General features: G+C 37.7%; 1 protein-coding gene across 3 annotated transcripts in view; it reads right to left on the bottom strand.

Moving 5' to 3' along the window:
• LOC106869134 (two pore channel protein 1) overlaps positions 1-22,043 on the bottom strand; it is an 87,246-nt gene extending 65,203 nt beyond the window's left edge. The window contains exons 1-2 of one of the 3 annotated variants that reach the window (XM_089350754.1): positions 21,116-21,664; positions 19,799-20,013 (exon numbers count right to left, since the gene is read on the bottom strand). Coding sequence is in view for 1 of the 3 variants with exons in the window: in XM_089350747.1 (XP_089206873.1) it covers positions 21,116-21,221 (106 nt within the window). In the remaining 2 variants the exon portion in view is untranslated. Of the gene's footprint in view, positions 1-19,798; positions 20,014-21,115 lie in introns of all 3 variants that reach the window. The other 2 variants (XM_089350747.1, XM_089350760.1) reach the window with 2 other exon arrangements.
• Positions 22,044-25,311: the final 3,268 nt, after the last annotated feature.

Genomic DNA, 25,311 nt, shown 5'->3' with positions numbered 1-25,311 from the left:
ATATATATATATATATATATATATATATGATGGGTTTCAATTTCTGTTTACCAAATCTACTCACAATACTTTGGTCAGTCAGCCCAGGACTATAGTAGAAGATACATGCTCAAAGTGCTACACAGTGGGACTGAACTCAAAATCATGAGGTTGGGAAGTAAACTTCTTACAACACAATCACCCTTGTACCTAAACAAACTCACACACACACCATTTGTATAAAGCAAAACACTTAAGTGAAAGTTACTCATCAGTAGGGAAAGCATAGTGTTGTTAAACTGTTTCTATGATGCCTAGTAGTAGTGTGTGTCTTGGTGATGTTAATAAAGACTAGGTTGTCATTCTTGAACTAGTAAAGGTTTCCCTGGCCTCAGTTCATGGAAGAAATGAAATACACACGTGTACAAAAAAGCTTATCAACGAGTGATGAGTGGCATGACCTGCATAACAGTGTGTACCAATATAAATAATAGGGGAAAAGTTATTAATTTTTAACAAATCAATTTTAAAACTCAAAAACCTAGTCCCATAATCATTCTGTTACAGAACAGATGAATGATAAAGATTAAAATTTTCTCCCTTACATTTGAGAATTCTTCAAGTCCTTCAAAATGAATGTAAACAAGGTTAGTACGATTTTTGTGATATTGTGCATTCCAAGATTGGCTGGCTAATACAGTACTGTGCAGTGCAGGAAGTTGAGAGAAGTTAATATAGAGAAGAAAAAAGCATAGAAGGTATAACTGAGCCCTGAAACCGGCCAGACTTCATAGAACATAAATAGAAATACTCCTGCCAACATTTTGATGAAGCGGTCTGACAGAAAATTTTCAGTCCAAGTGAGCTCAGAGAAATAAAGCTCACAAAGTTACTAGAAGGTCCTCACATCGGACAATAGACAATGGATTTGCTGATGTTGATAGTAACAATTTCAACAAAATCTTCAAAATTGAGAGATCACTTGTGATGGATATCCTAAGAGTGTGTGAATATACTCAACCATTAAACGCAAAACTATATATGACCTAACTGTGATTGTTATTGTACTAAACAATATGTATGGACAATTATGAATACACATTGAGATAAAAATAACATTTGTAAATGACACTGTGAAACTTTGACAAATGTAAAAATTATATTTTTTCCATGAACAGAAAATGCCCCTTTTTTTGTTTATGAAAGAGTTAATTACTATAATCTATTGATATTTATTAAAGTCTCACAATGTCAGTTACAAATATTATGCTTACCTTAATGCATATTTATCACCTGATTCTGGCTCCCATTCTTATATCATGAATAATGAACATTTTTACCTTTTGTTAAACTGTGTTTCAGCATAGTGGTTTAGTAAGTTGTATAGCCTGTTAAGCTGTTCAGGTGTCCAGTCAAGTGTGCCAATAACATCAGGCTATTACACAGTTCTATTTACTTGGTGACATTAGGTTAATTACCCATAATTCATATTATTTATCAAAATCTATGTAGAATAATTAAACATTTAGTATTTGACTATTATTTACACTAGTAAGAAATGAAGAAGTTATATGATTATTAAAATTGTTTATTTGGAATTAATTACAATCAAAGCTCAACATTTGAATTTTAGCAACCTTAATGTAAGCTTTCGGGCAGTGATGGATAGAAATGGTAAAATACTAGATTAAATGTCTAACACTATTTGGTTTCATTTCAATTATTTAAATTGTGAGTTCAAATTTTAGTAAAATTGATGATACTATTATACCAAGCGAAATGACCAGCTAAGCTAAAAAATTTCTGTAGTCTTAACCACTCATTATTCATTCATCTAACTCGTAATACTAACATGCTGTACTTTGATTTAAAATAACTTATAATGGAATGGAAGGTTTATGATACCTGTGGAGTATCTCCTTTTCCCATCATAATTATTTTTGTAGTTTCAAGGATCTGGAACACGAAGAAGTTCACAAGCAGAGTACAGTTCAATAGCTGTTAATTTACAGAGTTCTCATTCATGTGGTTCAGAGACCATCTTTGTGGCAGCACATGGTTTGTTCTAGCTCGATACAGGTGAGGTTCATTACCTCTGGAGATAAGCATGTGGAGTTAGAGTGGGACAAGGGTCCGCTGTGACTGCTGGCTTTACAGTGTTACTCAGTGCAAGCACGAGAAGGAATGAGAGGCTTTTATATTACCCACAAGGGGCCAACACAGAGGGGACAATACAAACACATGTGGGGACATATAATACAAAAAGTAAAAATAAAATAAAATTAACATATGATGATATGTATGATTCATGAAAAATGATTAAATGAAAATGAGCTGTCAGCCCCACCTCTAGCAGCGTCACTTCTTTTTGAGTCTTGTTACTTTTAGCACATCCAGACCAAAATTATCTTTTAGTACCGTGTACCATGTTCTTGCTGGTATCTTTTTTATTTCCATGTCCATCTTCCATCATTTATGTCCTTTTTATGTTTTGACATTGCGACACCAACCCACTCCACTTGCCCGTCCATATCCACAAATTTTGCTGTCCTCCACCCAGTCACCTCATTGATCAGTTCCTTATCCGCATCTTCCGTTAATACACATACGTATCCTGTTTCATGGGGGAGGGGATTTTTTGCATTTTGTTTGTTTCTCTTCTTTTTCTTTTTATTTTGTAAAGGAAGGGAATGTGTGGGTTTAGTGTCTGTAGGGAGAGGGTGGGTCTCAGCGGGTGTGGGTGGAGTGGGGATGGCTTGGGGTTCCACTTCGTACTGACCTTTCTTCCTTTTCTTTCATCTTCCCTCTGCTAATGTCCATACTTCCTCTCTCTTTTTCCTCCATTTGGACCTCTTGCTCTTTTTCAGACTTTTCCTCTACCCTCTCCGTACTTTGCTTCTGCAGAGGGCAGTGTGCTCTAATGTGGCCTTTTTGGCCACATTTAAAACAGCTAGAAATCCTGCCCTCCACTCATACTCTCAGAATCACTTCTCCTACAGTCACTGTTTCGGTTAACCTTTCCAATGTTTCCATGTCTGCCTGCATTACGAGTTCTAATTTCTTCCCTTTCCATCTTGCTTCCTCAATTTCTGAGGCTTGTAGGACAGCCACCTCCTTTATGTTTCCATAAAGGACAGCTGCCGTGACCCAAGCCACGTCTATATCTGGTGGAATTCCCTCAACTTTTATCATTGACGTCCCCTTCCAAGGTATGTGGGCAGTAGTACCACTTTATTTGCCTTTATTGTGTTTCCTGCCTGCCTCCTTGCTATTTCTTCTGTCCTGTATTGGACAACTACTGTCCCAAATTTGTTTCCTTGTGTACAGCACTTAACGCTTTATCAATTATTTCTGCCTCAACTTGCTCTATCTTTTTTTTCTTCTACTGCATATACTTTCTAAGCAATGGTTTCCTTCATCATGTCTTCTATAACCTTCTGTGGTGGTGACAGCTTCACATCACTGCCCACTCTACTTGCCATCTTTTGATGTTCTTTAACGTTTGCCATATTGATTTCTTTTCTTTTCATCTCTGTCATCTCCGCAAAGCTTCATTTTTCTAAACACTTATCCATCTTGTTCATGGCTCTTACCAATTCCTCCTCCGAAGAGGTGGTGAAGCACGATTTTCAAACTTTGGGCCTCACAGAGGTAATGACTAGTGACCGAGAGCTTTGGTGACATGCTGTACTAAAGAGAACCCGTCAGGCCAAGTGAAATCATAGCCGTGGCTGATGCTCATGTCACGTAACTGGCACCCATGCCAGTGGCATGTAAAAAGCACCTTTCAAGTGTTAGGCCTCAGGGAGGCTAAGTGGATGACAGCAGTGGTACATAAAAAAGCTCCTTTTGAGAGTAGGGCCTTGCAGAGGCAATGACCAAGACCTTTGGCATTATGTTGTGCTTGAGAAGACCCATCAAGCCAAATAAAATCACAGTTCTGGCAGACACTGGTGTCACAGAAATGTCACCTGCGCTGGTGGCACATAAAAGTACCCATTACACTCTCAGAGTGGTTGGCGTTAGGAAGGGCATTCAGTCATAGAAACTATGCAAAATCTGACTAGAATCTGGTGCAGCCTTCCGGCTTGCCAGCCCTGGTCAAACCATCCAACCCATGCCAGAATGGACAACAGACACTAAATGATGATGATGATGATGACGATCTTAATTTATATTTTCCACTCAGCAAATAAAAGAAATACCATTATTATACCATGGTGGCTTCCATTTTTCACATATCACTTCTCCTTAGAAGGAACTAAAATTGTGCCTGGTAAAAAAATCAGAATCAATACTGTTCCATTCTAACTGAATAGCATTAATATGGTGGACAACAAAAGTATCAGAAATACTTTAAAGTATTTTAGAGAGGAAATTACTGAGAGATGTCATATGGGTGAGTGTGAAGATTATCAACAACAAACTTGAAGAAAATACCAGTGAAATCATATAAGTACCCTGCACTAAATGCCCTGTTTCGTATAGCAGAAACACTGTAAGCTAATAAAGTTGATTACATAATTCTTGTTACATTGTCATTCAGTAAATACACACACACACACACACACACACACACATGTATTTAGCTGATTTCACAAGTTAATGAAGTGAATTTGGTAGTGATAAAAACATATTTCAAAGACTACCTACAGTGCCTTAATAATTGTTAATGTAGCTAAGCCCCTGGGCTAGCTATGATCAAGGTTTTTTGTATCATAGATTTATTGTTTAATGTATTCAACCCTATTTTAAATCATAAACCTGAGTTGCAGAGGATTTGACTGCTATTTCTAGCATGCTGAGTAACTGCACAAAAGGTAGAAGTGTCATAATTACGGATTAAAACTGTATTAAATGGCAAATTAAAAAAACAAACAAGATAATATTAATATACACACACACGCACATATTACGACTGAGATAAATACTTAAAAGAACTGATAAGATTAATTGTACAACATATCTCATTTTGTTAAATTCTAAGTGTCTGTGTATGTGAATCTCAGTACATATTTCTAATCTGTATGATACTACAAAAAAAAAAAGAAGAAATCTATCATTGTTTTCCAAAAGTTTTTGTTGTTTCTTTGTAACAAATAAAAATTTATATGTTTTATGTCTGATTCCCAGCCACCTCTGATCTATCCATAACAGAGGAATTTAAAACTGATTGTCCAAGGGAATTATTCTATGTTGATGACCTTGTTCTTAAAGATGAATCTATAGTAGAATTAAAGAAGAAATCTCATGTGTAGAAGCAAGGTATGGAATCAAGGCAAGTTGGTAGAATTGCTAGTACAATAGACAAAATGCTAAGCAGCATTTTGTCTATCTTTACATTCTGAGTTCAAACTCTTCAGAAGTTGACTTTGGCTTTCATCCTTTCAGGATCAATAAAGTATCAGTCAAGCACTGGAGTTGATGAAATTGACTTGTTCCCTCCCAGGTCTTATTATTAGATTATCAGAATTATTAGAGTGCTACACAAAATGGCTTGCAGTATTTGTTCCAGTATTTTACAGTCTGAGTTTGAAATCTTCTGAGGTCAGCTTTGTTTTCATCACCTCCAGGATTGATAAAATATAGTATTGGCCAAGTCCTAGGGTTGAATTAATCAACCAACCCAACAGGTTTTTTACCTAAGATTAACATACAAGAAGGAAGTTTCTTTGGTTTCTATTACCAGCAAGGAACTTCAGAACAACTGAATGTTTATCCCATTGCCTAGAGTACAGAAAAGGTTTATTTCAAACATTCTTTTACAATTATTATATGAGGGAGAGTCAAATATTATAAACACTTTTGTTTTTTCAATGTATTTACACAAAAGCAGGAGATAAACAAGTACGTCATTTTTTTCTATATAGTCTCCTTCCTTTTTGATGCACTTAATCCAGCAATCCACAAGCTTGTGTATTCCCTCCAAGAAGAAAGTTTTCAGATGGTCGTGCAACCATTTATGCACCGCTTCCTTCACGTCTTCATCCGTGGGAAATAGACGACCTCAGAGACCATCTTTGAGCAGTCCAAAGATATGATACTCAGAAGGGGCAAGATCTGGGCTGTAAGCTGGGTGTTCCAGCACCTCATAACCCAATTGATTAATGGTTTCAATGCTCTGAGCAGCTGTGTGTGGATGTGTATTGTCATGCAGCAACAAAACTTTCCTCGACAATAGGCTTTGATGTTTGGTGTAAATTGCTAGCTTCAGTTTGTTGGCCAGCAAAGCACTGTACCTTGCACTGCTGATCATACACCCCTTTTCCAGGTAGTCTTCCAGCCCTTTTGAGTCCTAAAAATGGGTTAGCATCACCTTTCCCATGGAAGACTGAGTCTTGAATTTCTCCATCGCTGGTGAGCTAGGATGTTTCCACTCCATACTCAGTCTTTTGAATTCTGCCTCATAATGATGGACCCACATTTCATCTGTTACTATTCTGCTCAAAAATTCCTCTCCCTCATTGTTGTAGCAATGAAGTAAACATTGGCAGACCTCAAGATGTTTGTGCTTGAGCTCTGTAACAAGCTCTCTTGGCACCTATCTAGCACAAACTTTATGGAAGTGTTATATGGACTGTTGGATATATTATTCGTCTGAGTTCATTGTTTCATTGTTGTTGTCTTGTGTGACTGTCGTAGTAAAATGTCATTGATAGATATATGGCGGACATGATTCTTGTTTATTCATAACGAACTTTGAGTGAGTGCATTCTTTGTATGTAATTGAATAATAAATGTAATAATTAAATTGTACAACTCGTTGTGTTATCTCTGCGAGTCTCCCGAGGGAAATACAACAGAGTTTATTGACGTCGCCGGTAGGAAACATGCTTACTTTACCGTAAAATTATTCATCGTAATAACAATGGCTGAAAAACAGACAGTAGAACTTATTAAATTGTTTAGGGAACAAATGGACAAGCAAATGCAACAACATAAGAGAGATATGGATACTCTGTTAAAACTGTTTGGTGCTCGACAAGTTGAAGGCGATCCTAGTGGCTATTTTTCAGCTGCTTCGACAACAGTGTCGATTCCACCATTTGCTGCATTTGATTCAGCGACAGAACTATGGCCTGATTACTGGTCAAGATTCCGTACGTTTGTGGCTGCTAATGCTGTACCTGAACAACGCATGGCACAGGTGTTCCTGACCAATCAGACCGCTACTGTTTACAAGCAACTTGCTAATCTGGCTACCCAACAAAATCCGCCTAAAGATATCAACAACTTGACAATGGACGAAATCGTTGACTTCATGAAGGAACAGTTCGACCCTAAACTTTTCATTGTGAGAGAGCGTTTCAAGTTTTGGAGTGATATGCAACGGAAGCCAGGCGAAACTCTCCAGGAGCTGGCAGCACGTATACGTCAGGATGCAGCTACCTGTGATTTTCCGTCGATCGCCAACCCACAGGATGAAGCTTTGAGACAGAGATTCATATGTTCGGTTAACAATGAAGCGGTTCTGAAGGCGCTTTTTAAGATAAAAGACACAGAACTAGATTTTGCCCGTGCTATCCAAGTTGCCATCGAGACTGAAGACGCAGCAAAGGTTGCAAAAGAAACTGTATACGGTTCCAAAACCAAGCAGGTCTACAAGGTCCAACAGAACAAGAATAAGAGTCCTCAAAAGAAACATCAGCAGTCTTATTCCACAAACCAGGAGAAATGCTACCGATGTGGAAAGGCCCACAAAGCAACAGACTGTCCTTTCAGGGAAACCAAATATCATTTTTGTGACAAAAAGGGACATTTGCAAGCGGTGTGTAGAAAAAAACAACATCAGCAACGCAATGGCTACTCACAAACTCCCGTGAAAAGAATCACAAAAGTTGAGATAGTCAAGGCGATCCTAGGTGAAGTTTCCCAGGATGCTCATAGTTTAATTGTGCCAATAACAATCCAGAACAGACTGTTCACAATGGAATTGGACACTGCTACTACAGGCAATTTTGTTTCCTTGTCAGTCTGGAAACAACTTGGAAGACCAAAGCTGCAAGATGTCAAGCATCGCTATGAATCTGCCAGCAAGCACAACCTGCGTGTTCTAGGAACTTTCATGGGCCAAACCAAGGATCCAACAACTGGTAAGCAGGATCTTATACCTTACATAGTCACCAAGATTTCTGATCTTAATTTGCTGGGACGAAATGCTATCCAGACTCTGGGAATTTCCGTGGACACTGCTCTAGGTTTGAAAAGCATAGACAGCCAAGCCAAGAGGGAAGGTGCAGAAGGGATATACCCAAAGACCTCAAGTGAGCCCTATGTTTCCCTGCAGCAAGATTGTCACAACATGTGTGATGAATTTCCAGATCTTTTCAAGCAAGAATTGAGATGTCTCAAGAACTTTGAACTGGAAGTGAAGTTCAAATCGGACGCAACACCAGTTTTTCACAAGGTACGTCCGGTCCCATTTGCTCTTCGTGATGACCTAGCCAAAGGTTACGAAGAAGGCATCACCAAGGGAATCTGGAAGCCTGTCCAGTTCAACGAATACAGAACGCCAGTGGTACCGATTCGTAAAGCACACGCTTCAAGCAACCTGAAGCCCAAACTACGGATTTGTGGTGACTACTCTGTGGGAATTAATGACCAACTTGCTGATCACCGTCATCCAATGTCACTCCCTGCTGAACTGATGCAGAAACTCGGAGGTGGATTCGGATATACAAAGATAGACCTTGCTGATGCCTATAATCAGATCAAGCAGGCTCCAGAAAGTCAACGCAGACTCGCACTCAGCACTCACCGTGGAGTACTCCTGCAACAACGACTCCCTTTCGGAATCAAGTTAGCACCTGGTTACTTTCAGGAGATCATGGAAAACCTGACCCATGATCTACCTGGAGTGGCCGTCTTCCAGGATGACATACTCATCAGTGGGAAAGATGCAAACAGTCACCTAAACAACCTAAAGTGTCTGCTCACACGTCTAAGCGACAATGGACTCAGATGTCGCCGTCAAAAGTGCCAGTTTGCACTACCCAGTGTAGAATACCTTGGACACATTTTGTTGGCTGAAGGGATCACGAAGGGATCCAAGGTCGAAGCAGTCTTAAAGATGCCATCTCCAACGAACGAATCAAGCTTGAAATCTTTCCTAGGTTCAGTTCAGTTTTATGGAAAGTTTATCCCAAACCTAGCCAGTATAGCAGAGCCACTCTATTGCCTTACAAAAAACTCAACTATTTGGAAGTGGGGAGATGAGGAACAGTCAGTTTTTGATCACTTGAAAAATGTACTTTCATCAAGTCAAGTTCTGATACACTTCGATCCAAACAAAACTTTGGGACTGGCTTGCGACGCATCAAACGTTGGTATTGGAGCAGTCCTGTTTCACCGCTATCCTGATGGAAGCGAGCGCCCAAAAGCCAATATGTCTAAGACTCTCACTTCTGCACAGCGTAACTACAGCCAAATTCAAAAGGAAGCCCTGGCTATCATATTTGGCTTGCAGGAATTTTACCAATATTTGTACGGTCGTAAATTCATACTCGTGACTGACCACAAGCCACTGACACCACTATTCAGTCCAAGGAAAGGGACGCCACTTCTCGCTGCTAACAGACTAGCACGATGGGCCCTGTGGCTGAACCAGTTTGACTACACCATTGAATATCGGAAATCAGCAGATCATTGCAATGCTGATGCCCTCAGTCGCTTGCCATTCAGTGATGACAGTGACTTTGACAGAAAGGAAAATGGTGAAGACATAGACATGGTGTGTGCCATCAAAGCTCTTAGTATTCAAGTCCAACCTGTGGATGCTAATCTCCTCCGTCAAGAGTCAGGGAAAGATCCAGTGATATCAACAGTGATGTGCTACGTCCGTGAAGGCTGGCCACCAAAGAACATGGAGATCAATGACGAAGTCAACAAGTTCCGTAAGTTATCAAACTCACTTAGTATCTGCCATGGATGCCTTATACATGGATCTAGAGTTGTGATTCCACATAGCTTGCAGCCAAAGATCCTCAATCTTCTGCATCTTGGACATTTTGGCATGGAACGCATGAAACAACTAACAAGAACTGCTGTTTATTGGCCTGGTATCGATGCTGCTATAGAGACAGCCAGTCGACGATGTGATTCGTGCAACGAACATCAAAGGCAGCCATCTAAGCCTCCAGTTCACCCATGGTTGTTACCAGAAAAGCCGTGGAGTCGCTTACACCTAGACCACGCAATAAATTTTATGGGTAGAGATTAGCTGGTGATCACAGATGCTTATTCCAAGTATCCATGCATTCATCCTACTTCCTCCACGTCCTCCAAAGCCACTTTAAATCTGCTTGAGGAAGACTTTGCGCACTTCGGATTTCCTCACACACTGGTCACCGATAACGCACCAACTTTTACGTCTGAGGAGTTCCAGAGCTGGTGCAAAGAACGTGGGATCACACACCTGACAGGGGCACCTTACCACCCAGCTACCAACGGAGCAGCGGAACGTTTGGTGCAAACCTTCAAACAAGCTCTGAGGAAGTCTTTTCTTCCGCCGACACGAGCACTTCAAGAGTTTTTGATGCAGTACCGGAGAACACCAACATCCTGTGGATACTCTCCAAGTGAACTTTTGAATCACCGGCAGATACGAACAAGGATTGATTCTCTGCTGCCATCGCCAGCACACATTGCTCAAGGCAAACAGTCTAAGGAAGCAGATAAGTCTCAGGTGACTCCGAGCTTGGCTGATGTCGCTAAAGTTACCAGGCAGTACAAGGCCGGAGATCCTGTGTATGCACTATACTATGGACCTCGCAGACACAAAGATCCCCAGTGGGTACCAGCAATCATTAAGAAGTCATTGGGTACTCGCTGCTTTAACGTGAAGGTCATACCTCATGGCCCGATGTGGAGACGACACTCGGAACAGCTGCGACCGCGGTACACAACTGAGGAAGACAATGAACCTGGTAATGCAGAAAACACTGTATTTCAATTTGTAACAGATCACCCGATGGAGATCTCGGAAACTGTGCCACTAACTCAACGACAAACCAGACCCAAGATCATGTTACCCGTTCCAGAGTATGGACCAGACAACCCAAGACGATCCAAGAGAACCCGTAAAACCCATGAGAGACTTTGCTGTTGATACTTCTTGTGTAGCATCAATTTCAGTGGGGAGGTGTTATATGGACTGTTGGATATGTTATTTGTCTGACATTCCATGTGTCACTGTGGTTCGTCTGAGTTCATTGTTTCATTGTTGTTGTCTTGTGTGACTCGTAGTAAAATGTCATTGATAGATATATGGCGGACATGATTCTTGTTTATTCATAACGAACTTTGGGTGAGTGCGTTCTTTGTATGTAATTGAATAATAAATGTAATAATTAAATTGTACAACTCGTTGCGTTATCTCTGCGAGTCTCCCGAGGGAAATACAACAGGAAGCCAATCTCATCATGGATGATTTGACAGGCAGAACCATGACTAATCTGAAGAGAACGAGCTACCTCATCAATGATAACTCATCAATGATAACTCATCAATGATAACAGTTCACCATTACCATCTCTCAAGCTTGCTGAATCTTCTCATCAGTGGTGGAGGTCGATGGGTGTCCTGCTCTCTCTTCATGCATAATGCTTGTCCAGCCACTTTTAAACTTCTCAATCCACTCCACACTTCTATGTGGTAGTGCACTGTCCCTGTATTGTGCTAAAAGCCTCCGATGAATTTCAGTACTTGACACACCTTCCGACCAGAGAAATTGAATCACTGCTCTTTGTTCTTTCTTTGGTGCACTTTGCTAGTGGAGTAGCCATGCTTACACTGTAAAGCCAGAAGGAAAAATGGTGCGATAAGGCTCAAAATTCGATCACATGACCACAATAGTATCAACTATAAGCACACGTGCACAGAAGTGTGACAATAATAAAGATATGTAATGACTAAAGTGTGGATAATTTTTGTATATTTTTGGCATTTGCAATATTTACACACTGCAAGATAACAGCTTCACAATTGTCAGGAAGAGGTACTCCTGATAGTAGTAATTTCACTAACACAGGAAAACAAACATGATCTTAAACTATTAATCAAAAATATAGAAAACTTAAAACTTACATATGTGCAATAGAGAACATGAAAAAAAAACTAGTGCAGGAAAAAATATAAAAGCAAATAACATTAACAACACCAGCAACATTTCATCACCATTATAACAACACCAACATTCTATCATCATTTGTTGCCATTGTGGGGGGAAAAAGGTGAATCGCTTGATATGAGCTAATCCAAAGGAAAGGAAAAGCAGTGAATTGGATACATCACAAAAAATTGCACTTCCTCATCAAAGAAATTTATCAAAGAAAGAATATGGAGGGTAATATACCTCTGTTTTTCAACAACAAATGGACAGACGGGGCTTTGTATGCCCCTGAATGAAGAGTTAAAGGAAGCTTTGGCCAATGTATGACAGATAGTGTAGTCTGTTGACTGGAGCAGAACATATGGAAGTATGTACCTGGTTTTTAAAAGTAAACACAAAACAAGGAGACGGGAGGAATTGGTGCACCATATGACTGCTCACAGGATGGTGTTACAATACATGTGGGATTTAGAAACAAGAATTACAACCAGAGAAGTTGGAACAGGTACCACATTTGGCTAATTACCACTTTTGTGCAACATATTGTGAGTGAACCTGTAACAATATGAGATGAGTGTCTGTATGGATATTCAGCGTCTAATAATCTCCAAAGACAAGGCCATCCTAAAGCTATACCCAACTGAAGGAAAAGAAAAAAGATCAATTAGAGTGGTTGCATAGGCCCAGTTGCTACACAGGGTAGTAAGAGTCATTCAGGGGCTTTCTGTCTAGGAGAGTTAAAACCTGTTTGTCTTACTTCATCTGGTCACTGCTGTTACTGTTTGTAAAGCACCACCAGTCACAGCTTCAGTAATGATTGAAACCAAAACAAGTGAAATTGCCTCATCTTTAGTGCCACCGTCAACAAAGCCAAAGAGTTTCTTTCTCTAACAAGAGACCAGAAAGAGACTATATCGAATAATGCCACCCAAAAGTGCTGTGACAACTAGGAGCAAATGGAGATTGGAGAAGAGTAGCCGCCAAGAAAAGAAGGAAGAAAAAGAATGAAGCCAAACAAAAGCAAACAAGACAATGAAAGCCCTTCATGAAGAGATGCCTTCTTTCACAGAGTACCTGAGATTTAGAGCTTCAAAAGTAAAACAGTGATCTACTTGATCTAATGTTAACCCCTAGAAAAAAACAATATAAATATGCTGATTGAAGAGACAGAATATGAGTACCAAGAGCTTCTAGATGATAGAGGTTTGATGAAGACTATGTTAAGTGGTTTAAAAGTGATTGAGAGATTACAACTGAAAGGATGTAGGGCCCTTCATGGGTTGGCTAAAGCCAAAAATACTTAGTGGCAATTTTGGATGGTTCACTTTGTGGAAAAAATCAGAGAAGAAGGTGGTCAGAGTTGTGGTGTGCTATGATCCCACTTAGGTGGAAACTTCTCATCTATGTAGGAGGTTTCCCTTATTTGATTTATCTATGTTTGCTTCTGCATATTGAATTCTTAAATTGTTCTTCTCCTAATCAAAAACATATATACATGATTGTGGGAGGAACATAATATAACATGTTAAGATATTAAATATGTGTGTACATCCCCAGATATCTTGTAATAGAATCTGTTGAAAAATCAGTAGACTTCATGAATAAAATATTAAGTACTATTTGCATTTAATCTCTTTCAAGATTAGATAACAATAAAAAAGAGGTATTTTAAGATTATTTTTCTCATTTAAGATTATTTTTCTCATTTTACAGTATCAAAGATATACTAATATTTGTTATATATTAGTGTACTGGTTGGACTTTACCAAGTTTTGATTTTCAGCCATCTCTTATTTATCATAGTCCTCCAGGCCATAACAGAGAAATTTAAAACTGGTTGTCCAAGGGAGCTCTCCTATGTTGATGACCTTATTATTATAAATGAATCTATAGTAGAATTAGAGAAGAAATCTAAGGTATGGAAGCAAGATCTGAAATCAAAAAGCCTTGGAGTTAATTTAACAAAGACTAAAGTACTAGTAAGTAGGAAAGCAAACAAATACTAATCCCTTCATGAAAATGGCCCTGCTCAAGATGCAGATAAAATGTAAGTAGAAACTTTGTATGAAGTACCCAGTCCCAGTGCAAGCTACAGACACATAAAAAGTGCAGTGGAATCACAGGAAAGTTAACAGAGAAAGTAGTTTGTGTGAGACAGTTCTGGAGGAAAAGTAAGCACTAAGAACACACAAGAATTAGATTTCCTCAAATGCCCAAGGGACTTGTTAGAGGTAGTATTTCTCTCCCTTCCCATTCTCCTCATGAACTTACTAGTACTTAATATGTCCCTGTTGAATCTCTTCCCCACAATATATTCTCCTAACACTCCCTCTCTCTATCTGTGTCCACTCACTATATTCCTCACCTTCCCTCCATTTCCCAATCTCATGAACTTACCCACCCATTCACCTTATCCAGTCCCCAATTCCACTTACATACACCTCCCTATAACTCAAGAGTTTGCTCTATCACATCTTCTCTCTCTCTCTCTCTCTCTCCAATTAAGGTAGCTATGTAACTCCTCTACTGCAAGGCACCTATTTCTGTCCCTCTATCCAATACTCTAACTTCTCATTGCCAGGCACAAAGCCACCCCCTTCAAAACTATTCCCTGCTCAGTTGAGGGGTCATGGTGACCTCACTGCTGCCACATAAAAAGCACCCAATTCACTCAGTAAAGTGGTTGGCGTTAGGAAGAACATCTAGTCGTAGAAACCTTGTCAAAGCAAATAGTAGGGCCTGGTTCAGTCTTCTTACTTGCTAGCTCCTGTCAAACCATCCAACTCATGCTAGTAAGGGAGAACATTAAATGATGATGATGATTGCCATTTTAGGTTATATCTCTACTACATAAGGTCTTGCGTGATCTTTGCTGGCATCTTCTACATTTCCGATGGTATGAAGATGCTGTTGAAGAGGCGCACCTTGGTCTTGGTGGAGATCACCCTGCCTGCCCAGATGGGTTTGAGTAATAAGGCTACTTAAGCTAATTCATGCAGTTTAATCAATTGTATATCTAGAGGGTTTTAAAATGAAAACTGAAATATTTGTAAATTATTGAGCAATCCCATTCTTTTTCACATTCTCTGAACTTTTTTGGTAGCTACAACAAACAACAAATAATTATTGATTTTTTCTAGAATTACAAACTCCGGCTGTTTATGCCTATCCTTTTTCTCAAATGATATATAAAGCTGAAAGATAGATACCATTTCATCATTGATTGATTGCAAGTTTGCTTATTAGTAAAGACTAGATGCACACAAGATAAGTCTTTAGCCATATTTGAAATCACTTGCAAATTATATGAACTGACAAGACATACTTTTTGGCATTTAGAGTTACAAATGCAACCTCAGCTTTCAATAGAATCATTTGTTCTTTGTGCATCAACACTAATCAAAAAGAAAAAAAATATGTATATGCTTAATTAAATGTTATTACTGAAATAAAGAATTTATGAAAACAGAAATATTTCATAATAACTCTTTTAATCATCATCATCATCATCATCATCGTTTAACGTCCGCTTTCCATGCTAGCATGGGTTGGACGATTTGACTGAGGACTGGTGAAACCGGATGGCAACACCAGGCTCCAGTCCGATTTGGCAGAGTTTCTACAGCTGGATGCCCTTCCTAACGCCAACATTTCTATTATGACTTCAATTTCTCTTCTTTGTCATAATCAATTATGCAATTAAAAGACCCTGTCCAGGTTGCCTTAACCCTTTTGATACTAACCGCCCTTGGTTCTATGACACAAACTTACTGCTTTAAAGGGATCTAAATTATAATCTTTCATCAGAACTGTATGTTAATTTTTTGTAGACACCAGCTTAATAATGAGAATGATATTTTACTAAATTCTTCACTATCTTAAAAACAAAAGCATTATATGTCAACAGAAACATAGTAACAAAAGGGTAAGAACCATTTTTACTTACTACTATACATTAACTTCAATATTTCTTAGGATTCTTTGACCATAATACACTTTTCTTAAAGCCCCTTTATTCAATGACTAAAACCCGAGAAACTAAAACAATCATTCAAAGAGGAATTACATCTTCATTTTTAGCAACATCTTAAAATAAAATTAAAAAAGAGATTCTAAGGCTCTCTTCTACAAAGAGACGTTTCTGATTTTCAGAGAAATTGTTGTATTGTATTTTCTCTAGATCATTACATTTCTTTGAATAAAAGAAATCTTAGAAATCCTATTGAAAGAATAGTAATGACATTGGTAGCTGCATTGAGAAAAGACCCCAATTTAGTTTTTCAAATGTAAAGAATACTAAAGTTTATACTTTAACCCTTCAGGTTACTCTATCAAATGCAATGCTTATTTATTCACATTGTTTTGAATTAATCTCATAGCTTTCAGATTTTGATATGTGATTGTTTGTTTTTAAAATGGCATTGTAGGGTAGGTGTGTAAGGCTGGATCTGGCCAGTTTGAACATAAAATAGGTAGAATATGGCCAGTTCAAATGCTAAAGGGTTACACATAAGTAGTCATTCTAGATGAACACTCTTCTAGGAATATGTAAAGTATCTCTTTATGAGCCAAAATATATCAAAGTCTATTTACATTAATTGACTGCCTCTATGTGAACATATGAGAACAGGAGTGCCAGAGATTGAAAAGAGATTCAGAGACTGAATAAGCGGAAGAAATCTTTTTGTAGCTTGTAGAATATGTATAAAGGAAAATCAACCATATTTGTCAATTATGATAATGCAACATCATTTCAAACTGTAAAACATACTTAAAATATTAACCTATTGTTGACTGGGATCTTTGTTCCAGTTGTTTTCAAATTTGGTATATGGATTAAGTTTTAAATACTAATTATGAAAATGAAATTCATTTTCCCTATAAACCCATAATTAAAAAGTTATTAGCCTTTAAAATTTGCAAAGTTTGGGTATTTTAGCCAATCAGAAGCGAATATTTTACACATCACCGTGGCAAAGAACTCTGTTTTCATAGTAACCAAAGCAAAGAAACACCATATGTTCCATACCAATTGCGAAGAACTGTTTCCATAGTAACCAAAGATGCTGCACATGCACACAAGGAGTGTAATCACTGCATTTTGACTGTTATTTCTAGCAACTCCGGTTGGTTTGTTCGTAGCTTTTAAATATTTAATTTACTCGAGAAGCTTTTAATGTTTTTCACTGTTTACTGTAGCCACTTTAATGTTTTGACATGCTGGCCCCCCCCCCCCTTCTCACTACTGTGACAGATGATGGAAGAGGCAGCAAATGCGCTGTTTTCTGATTGGCTGAAAATTCTGTAAATTATCAAACTTTAGACACCTGTAACATTTTCGCAAAATTTTTCTGGTATAAATGAATAAGAAATTTGGATTCAACTCCAAAAATTACATCTATATGATACATTAAAAATATTTTTTTTAAGATTTCAACATGCAGAGTGGCTGTGTGGTAAGTAGCTTGCTTACCAACCACATGGTTCCGGGTTCAGTCCCACTGCGTGGCACCTTGGGCAAGTGTCTTCTACTATAGCCTCGGGCCGACCAAAGCCTTGTGAGTGGATTTGGTAGACGGAAACTGAAAGAAGCCCGTCGTATAAATGTATATATATGTGTGTATGTGTTTGTGTGTCTGTGTTTGTCCCCCCAACATCGCTTGACAACCAATGCTGGTGTGTTTACGTCCCCGTAACTTAGCGGTTCAGCAAAAGAGACCGATAGAATAAGTACTAGGCTTCCAAAGAATAAGTCCTAGGGTAGATTTGCTCGACTAAAAGGCGGTGCTCCAGCATGGCCACAGTCAAAAGACTGAAACAAGTAAAAGAGTAAAAGAGATGCAGTGACAAAAACCACAAAGATCTGTTGACTGTAAGCATGTTATCCCACACTTAACTACTTCCTACAAACTCTAGCATCATAATGACAAAAACATTCAAATGTTTGGAAGTTGATTTAGTGGAGTCACAAGAACATTGACAACTTCAAAAAGTCCTTTTCAACTTAATGTAATTAACAAATATAGTTGATTTACTTTCTACACGCTAGAAACAATTGTTTCTCTTTATACAATATGTGAATCTCTTCCCAACCTATGGCACTCCTGCTCTCATGTTTATTTACATAGAAGCAAGTAATTTATGTCTCAAAGGAGACGTATCTTACAAGATCACATCCTGTCATCCTAGTGGGAATGATGCAAATAGGACGCTATAACAAACTTCTTTCATGTTTTCTATTACAATTATATTCAATCAAGGATGCATTAAAAGAACAAAAACTGATCCCATTGCTTGGCTGTCTTCTTCTTTATTGTAATTCTCTATATTGTAATCCTTAATATATTTAAACAATTTCTTTTAACTGGAAGCACATATATTTATGACACAAGGCATATATAATGAGAGGGGGAAAATCAATCAAATAATTCTGGTTTTGTACCAATAAAACAAAATCTCAATCTAAATAATTTCCCTAAGCATCTGATGGATTATTTTAAATGTATCAAATTTCAATTTGCAGATCTAATTTTCTGTCCGTTCAATGCTAGGTAACTCAGTTATTATATAACCGCTAGATAATACAATTTACCAAAGTAAACAACAGCCAAACGAGAAAGATCCGATGTGTCAAATAAAAAAAGATAAATAAAGCATGCACATTCCTCCAATTATACATCGTGCAAATAATATTGCTTGTTAAGGTTATTTCTACAGAAAAAAATATTTGGGACAAACCAAGACAGGCAGCTTTAGGTACTGTGTCGAGCATCACTTGATAATTCGGCGCCAGCAGTCAAGCTCCTTAAAGATCTCAAATGATATAAGTTTTTAAAAAATGCAATTGACCAAAAATTACGGTATTGGGTACAGGTAATACTGTGCTTAAGAAGTTCGCTGCTTCACAGACACGTGGTTTCAGGCTCAGACCCACTGAGCAGCATCTTGCACGTCTTCTACTATAACCCTGGACTGACCAATGCCTTATGAATGAAGTTAGTAGATGGACACTATGTGGAAGCATGTTTTAGATGTGTGCGAATGTTTTTGTGTTTATCTTCATACCGCTTGACAACAGGTGCTGGTCTGTTTACGTATCCGTCACTTAGCGGTTCGGCAAAAGTTCGATATAATAAGTGTCTTCTACTTATAGCCTTGGGAAAGACTTCCCCACCCCACCCATTTTCTCTTAAATTTGTTTATTTAAAAAATTTTTTTTGCCAAAAACCCCCGTTTTTGGATACGGAGATTCCTGAAAAATTGCCAAAAATCGGCATTGTTAAATTTTCCCCCTCCCCCCCCCCCAAATTCTTCAATTTTGACTTTTTCCCCAACACTAACCCTAAAACCCTAACCCTAACAGTAAGTACAGAAGTCTTTTGAAATTTTTGTCCGAATCATAATGTCCGTATTTTTCTGCATATTTAGAAAGGTAAAAAATTCTTTCAAAAAATTTTACAAAAATCTTTGGAATTTTTTTTTTTTTTTTTTCAGAATCATAATCTCCGCATTTTTCTGCATCTTTTGAAAAAAAAAAAAAATGCAGGAAATAGGGGTGGGGTGATAATTTTAAAATGCCGATTTTTGCCAATTTTTTTTTCAGATTAGTATTCCCCGTAGCCGGAATGTGGGGTTTGTGTCAAAAAAAAAAACAAAAAAAAATTTTAACAGGTGGGGTTTTTTTTGGGGGGGGGGGGATGGAAGTCTTACCTAGCCTTGAACAGACTAGTTCCTTGTGAGTGAATTTGATCGATGAAAACTGTGTAGAAGCCCTGTGTGTGTCTGAGTCTGCGCCGCTTGACAACTGGCGTGGTCTTCTTAGACGTTCGGTAAAGGAGTCCAGACTTAAAACAACAACAATAATAATAATAAGTAATGCGGTGTATTTGTTCGCATTAAACCCCAGCACGGCCACAGTCCACTGACTGAAAGAAATAAAAGAATATTTTGGTGATTTATTCCGTTCACCAATGGACACAATAATCCCACCTCTAATACAGAATTAAGCATTCGTGTTAGAGCAAAACAGTCGCTGACAGTAGACGTCCCTAAAACAATTAAATCTGAAAATATCATACTGTAAATGAACGACTAAATAAGTCCAGCTTATTTGTTGTACTTTAATCAGTTTGAACAAGGCGATGGAGTGTAGGCGAGATGATTACAAAACAACTTGTCAGGGAAAACGAGACGTGATTTTATTTTTTATTGATTGTTTATATGAAATCTAATTGATGCTTATAAACTGGTCTGGATATGTCTATATACTTATATTCTCGATAATTCAATACAGGGCACATATTTACCAAGAAAACATACAGGAAAAAAAATCTTGTAATTATTTTAGAAATTATAGCTATTAGGTGAGACATAACTACAAAGAGTTATATATATATATATAAAAATATATATATATATATATATATATATATATATATATACACACACACACAAGCACACATATATACATAAACAGCTATTATATATATATATGCACACACACATGCATACATATATACGTATATGCATATATATACAAATAGCTATTATATACACACATACATATAGATATATATATACATACATACATGCATACACACACACACATAAATATATATACACACACACATAAATATATACGCACACACACACACACACATATATATATATATATATATATATATATACCTGCAGGCTTCTGTGCTTAAAATGTAGTAAGTTGAAAATGCAATACTTTCTAATCAAATATTATTACATACACAGGCATACGTGCATAAAAAATATACATAATATACGCACACAAATACATACGTATATACACATATGTGAATGTATGCGCGCACACATTTTTCCTTTATACACACACACACACGTGTATGAGTGTGAGAAAGAGAGAGGGATAATAATAACATCGATGATTTAATAAAAACAAACATTTAGAAAAGAAATTGAAGTTTGGAAGATGTCGCAGTCAAAAGAATTGTTTTGATTTTTTAAAATTTAAATTTAGAAAAATGAAAAACCTACCTGAAATCACTGAGCTATCCCCTGTATATGTCCTTCTCCCATCAGAATTGATTTGTGAGAGAGGACTGTCGAGATGTGTTAATGATGGGTCAGAACATGCCGCCATATTATGTTGTAACGACCCCTATCAGCTGATGTAGGCTGATGCAGTTTGGCCTCCACTATCAACTAAACACAATATGAGGTGAGGGTGAAAGAAGACAAAATAAAACACTGCCGATAAGTACTAACCAGGTCAATCATTGCGATATGTTTATTTAAAGTGGTTGTTACAAAGCGCCTGATTTTTATTCGATAGCAACTAAATGCCAGTTAAGTGTTTAAATAATAGAAATAAATAAATAAAGATTTCTGTTTTGACATAAGCACATGGTTACAGTTTGGGTAGGGATGAGATACAGGCGATTTAAACTACCTCAGTATTTGACAGATACTTTATTTTTTCTGACTCCAGAAAGATGAAAAACAAAGTTATCCTTGGCCAGATTTGAGTTCGGAATATAAAATTAGTGAAACTTAATGTTGCTAGGAGATTTTTGTATCACTACTGATTCTGCCACTCCTCCACTTGAAGCTAAATAAATAATAGCAAATTCTGTGCATAAATATAAATGTTCTTCCTTTTATGGTCTAATATAATTAATTGAATTAGTTTTCTTCCTTTTAAACAATTTTAAATATTGGGGATAGAAAAACATCCCGCAATCGTTGCATCATCATCTCCAGGTAACATGTCTAAGATAGGACAGAATGATGGAGTTAACTACGTTTAGAACAGAGATGGAAATAGGCAGGTACGCGGATTAGGGCGTTCCCCTACTCTTCAGCTCACAGAGGGGAGTGGTTTAGCGTGCCTTGTCCCACCTTCCTAACTTCAACTCTTCGGGCCTTAGTGTATTCCTCATTCCTGATGCCCATTCCCATCACTGATTCGAAACATATTCCCCTTCATACCACACATATACGAGGAGGGACAAAGTACAAATGTCTGAACTTGGAATGAAAACTCAGTATTTTTTTTAGCATCCCATGAGTTAATCGCCACAATTTTTGTTTAATTTTAAAATTTTCAGTGGTTTATTGAAGAGGAAGAGACTGTGACTATGACACTCGTCACTTCATCCGTGACTGGTAATATTGTCAGTCGATATTTAGTTTGAATATCTGTAAGTGAACGACAGCAAGAAAAAACGGGCGGCAAGGGAATTTCAAACAGTTGAGACGGAGAGCTTAGGAAAGTGGTTAGACTGGGGCCTGGGGAGACGGAGTACAAATGACTAGAGGAAGAGAAACAAGTACAAATATTCGACTTAGATGGAGATGGTATGTAACTGGTACATCCTAAAGAACTTATGATATTGTAATTATGATAGAGTGAAGGGGCAGTGTTTTGAAAGACTAAAGTAGCTAGATGTTTTGCTTTTGAAGGTGATTTAAGATGTTTGTATGTGTAGCAAACAGTACTGTTCTAGATATGGAAGTAGTTTTCCATTGTGGATCTTGAACGTTTGTAGAAAATCATCGCCTACTGGGAGTTAAAGAGGAAGTTTAGTCTTTGGAATATAGTTTTTGTTATATTTTGAATGTGAAATTGACAGGAGATATGAAATATTGTGAGGCCTAGCATTTGTAGCGACATTGAGGGTTTTAGTTGTATCTTGTAGATTAGAGTTGATGAGGTACAACATAGCATTCTTTGTCTTTTGTGTTGTTGAAGCAGTTAGATTGTCATGCCATCATAAGAGAATGTTGTCCAAGTATCTGCTAATGGAAGCGATACAAGTTTAACTAGAGGTATCTGGGTTCTGCGTAGATGATGCCTCTGTCATTCTTTCCCCTTCCATAACCTTCTACGTAGTGTCTATGTGGAACCCAGATACCTCTAGTTGAACTTGTATCGCTTCTATGAGAAAAGACTTGAGCGACATTCTCTAATGACGACATGATAAATAATAGGAAGAGGAGAAGCAGCCATTAACAACGACATTCTCTTATCTGTTCTATATTTAAGAGATGAGGAATTATGTACATTATTTACATTATTTACAATTGACAGATATTTGTCCTCATCTTGTTTGTTGTTAACACAACGTTTCGGCTGATATACCCTCCAGCCTTCATCAGGTGTCTTGGAGAAATTTCGAACCTGGGTTCTCATTCCTAAGGTATTTTTCAATGTTGTTATTATTGTTATTATTCAGGTCACTGCCTGGAATCGAACTCGGAATCTTGGGGTTAGTAGCCCGTGCTCTTAACCACTGACAATGGCGTAGTGGTTAAGAGTGCAGACTACTAACCCCAAGATTCCGAGTTCGATTCCAGGCAGTGACCTGAATAATAGTAATAATAATAATGACAACATCGAAAAATACCTTAGGAATGAGAACCCAGGTTCGAAATTTCTCCAAGACACCTGATGAAAGCTGGAGGGTATATCAGCCGAAACGTTGTGTTAACAAACAAGATGAGGACAAATATCCATCAATTATAAATAATGCATTCTCTAATCTCTCTTGATTTGTCTCCTTCCTTAAGGACAGCAAGTAAGGTTTTAATGAAGCCAGACCTACTGGCCACCTACTCTCCTATATTATTCATCAGTAGACTCTAGCTCTTAAGAAATTTACTGAAAGCCATGTTGTTGCTTTCAACATGAGCCTTCTTATCCTAGCTGCTTGTCTTTGGGCTTCATTCATATCTCATCTCTTGGATCAATGACTTCTTGTAAGATCACACTATTTAAAAGGTATGCCATTGATGCTCTCTCTCTGGCCAACTCTTGTGTGCACCAGAATTTAGTTTTGATCCCCTGCAGTTTTCTTCTTATACATCAACAACGTACTTTTTATCACTTCCAACAATACTCACTTCTACATACATCATTGATACGTTCCTTTACACCAGATCTGCATAGGTGCCATAAAAAGAGATATCTATGAAAACATCCTCCAGTATGGTTATGCTAATCTTGTCCACTTTAACAGTGAAAAGACCCAATCACTTCACATATCAAGAAAATACAACACTCCTTAAACATGAGCAGCACGCAACTAGAACCCTTGTAATTGCTTCAAAACCCTTGTGATTGCTTCCTAACAAATGCACATCACAAAAACTGGCCTTTCTCTTTAGGGCCAGAAAATACTTCAACCTCTTGTACTAATGCTATACAAAACTTAGGTAAGACTCACAATGGAAGACTGCTTCCACATTTAGGATGGTACAGTTACTACCCATACAGATATCCATGATCAACCACATCCAGAGAAATGTCATTAGACTGATTGGCATGAAGTTGCTCACATATGCCAACCTCTTCTCCATAGACATTCTTCTTTCTGTACATTTTCTACTGCTGTAACAATGGCCTCTACTCTTTGAACATGGCTGGTCTTGGGCCAAGTCCTCTCAAGTACTTTCAGTTTACTTCTCCCGCCTCTCATCGTCCATATTGTATCTAACTGCTAGATCATACACTAATCACAACACAACCTACATTCTTCTCAGTATGTCAACACTCTGTACTTTTGTCCTTTTATATGTTTTTCCTGCAATTATTAAATTGCAGCAATTAAAATGGAATGTTAACAGTATCGATCTCATCAATCTCGGGGGGGGGGGGACTGTGAAAGTCATAGTCATAGTTCCTTTCTCCAGACCAAGCTAATAATAGAAAAAAAGATAAGAAGAGTGAAATACAAACTGTTAGTACAGAACAAGTATGAAGGAATACTGTGTCTCTTAAATTCCTCTTCCAAGGTTTTGGTCAGCCAGAGGCTATGAGAGAAAACAATTGTCTATTAAATGATTTAATTCTTCTTTTTCAGTACATATGAAATATAAGTAAGAATGTGATTTTATATAGGTGTAAAATACATAGACAGTGATAGTGGAGCAGCTATAAAAATTAATGTATGTATTTATGTATGTATGTATGTATATATATATATATATATATATATATATATATATATATATATATATATATATATATATATATATATATATATACATATACATATACTGAGTCATGAGTCTTGTATCACTGAGACACCCACCTCCTGAGAGGTTCCACCATGCTATCTGTGCACCATATTAAATATCCACTGGAGTGACTAGGTCACAAGCACAGGGATCTTCAAGAAACCCAGAACCACCAATATCAAGGCCATTTTTATGAATACACAGCGGTGCTG

This window comes from Octopus bimaculoides, chromosome 1 (assembly GCF_046866305.1).
Source record: "Octopus bimaculoides isolate indiv1 chromosome 1, ASM4686630v1, whole genome shotgun sequence".
In the NCBI taxonomy this organism is placed as follows: Eukaryota; Metazoa; Mollusca; class Cephalopoda; order Octopoda; family Octopodidae; genus Octopus; species Octopus bimaculoides.
Note: the sequence above shows the minus strand (reverse complement) of the source record. Positions and strands in the feature narration are given on the sequence as shown.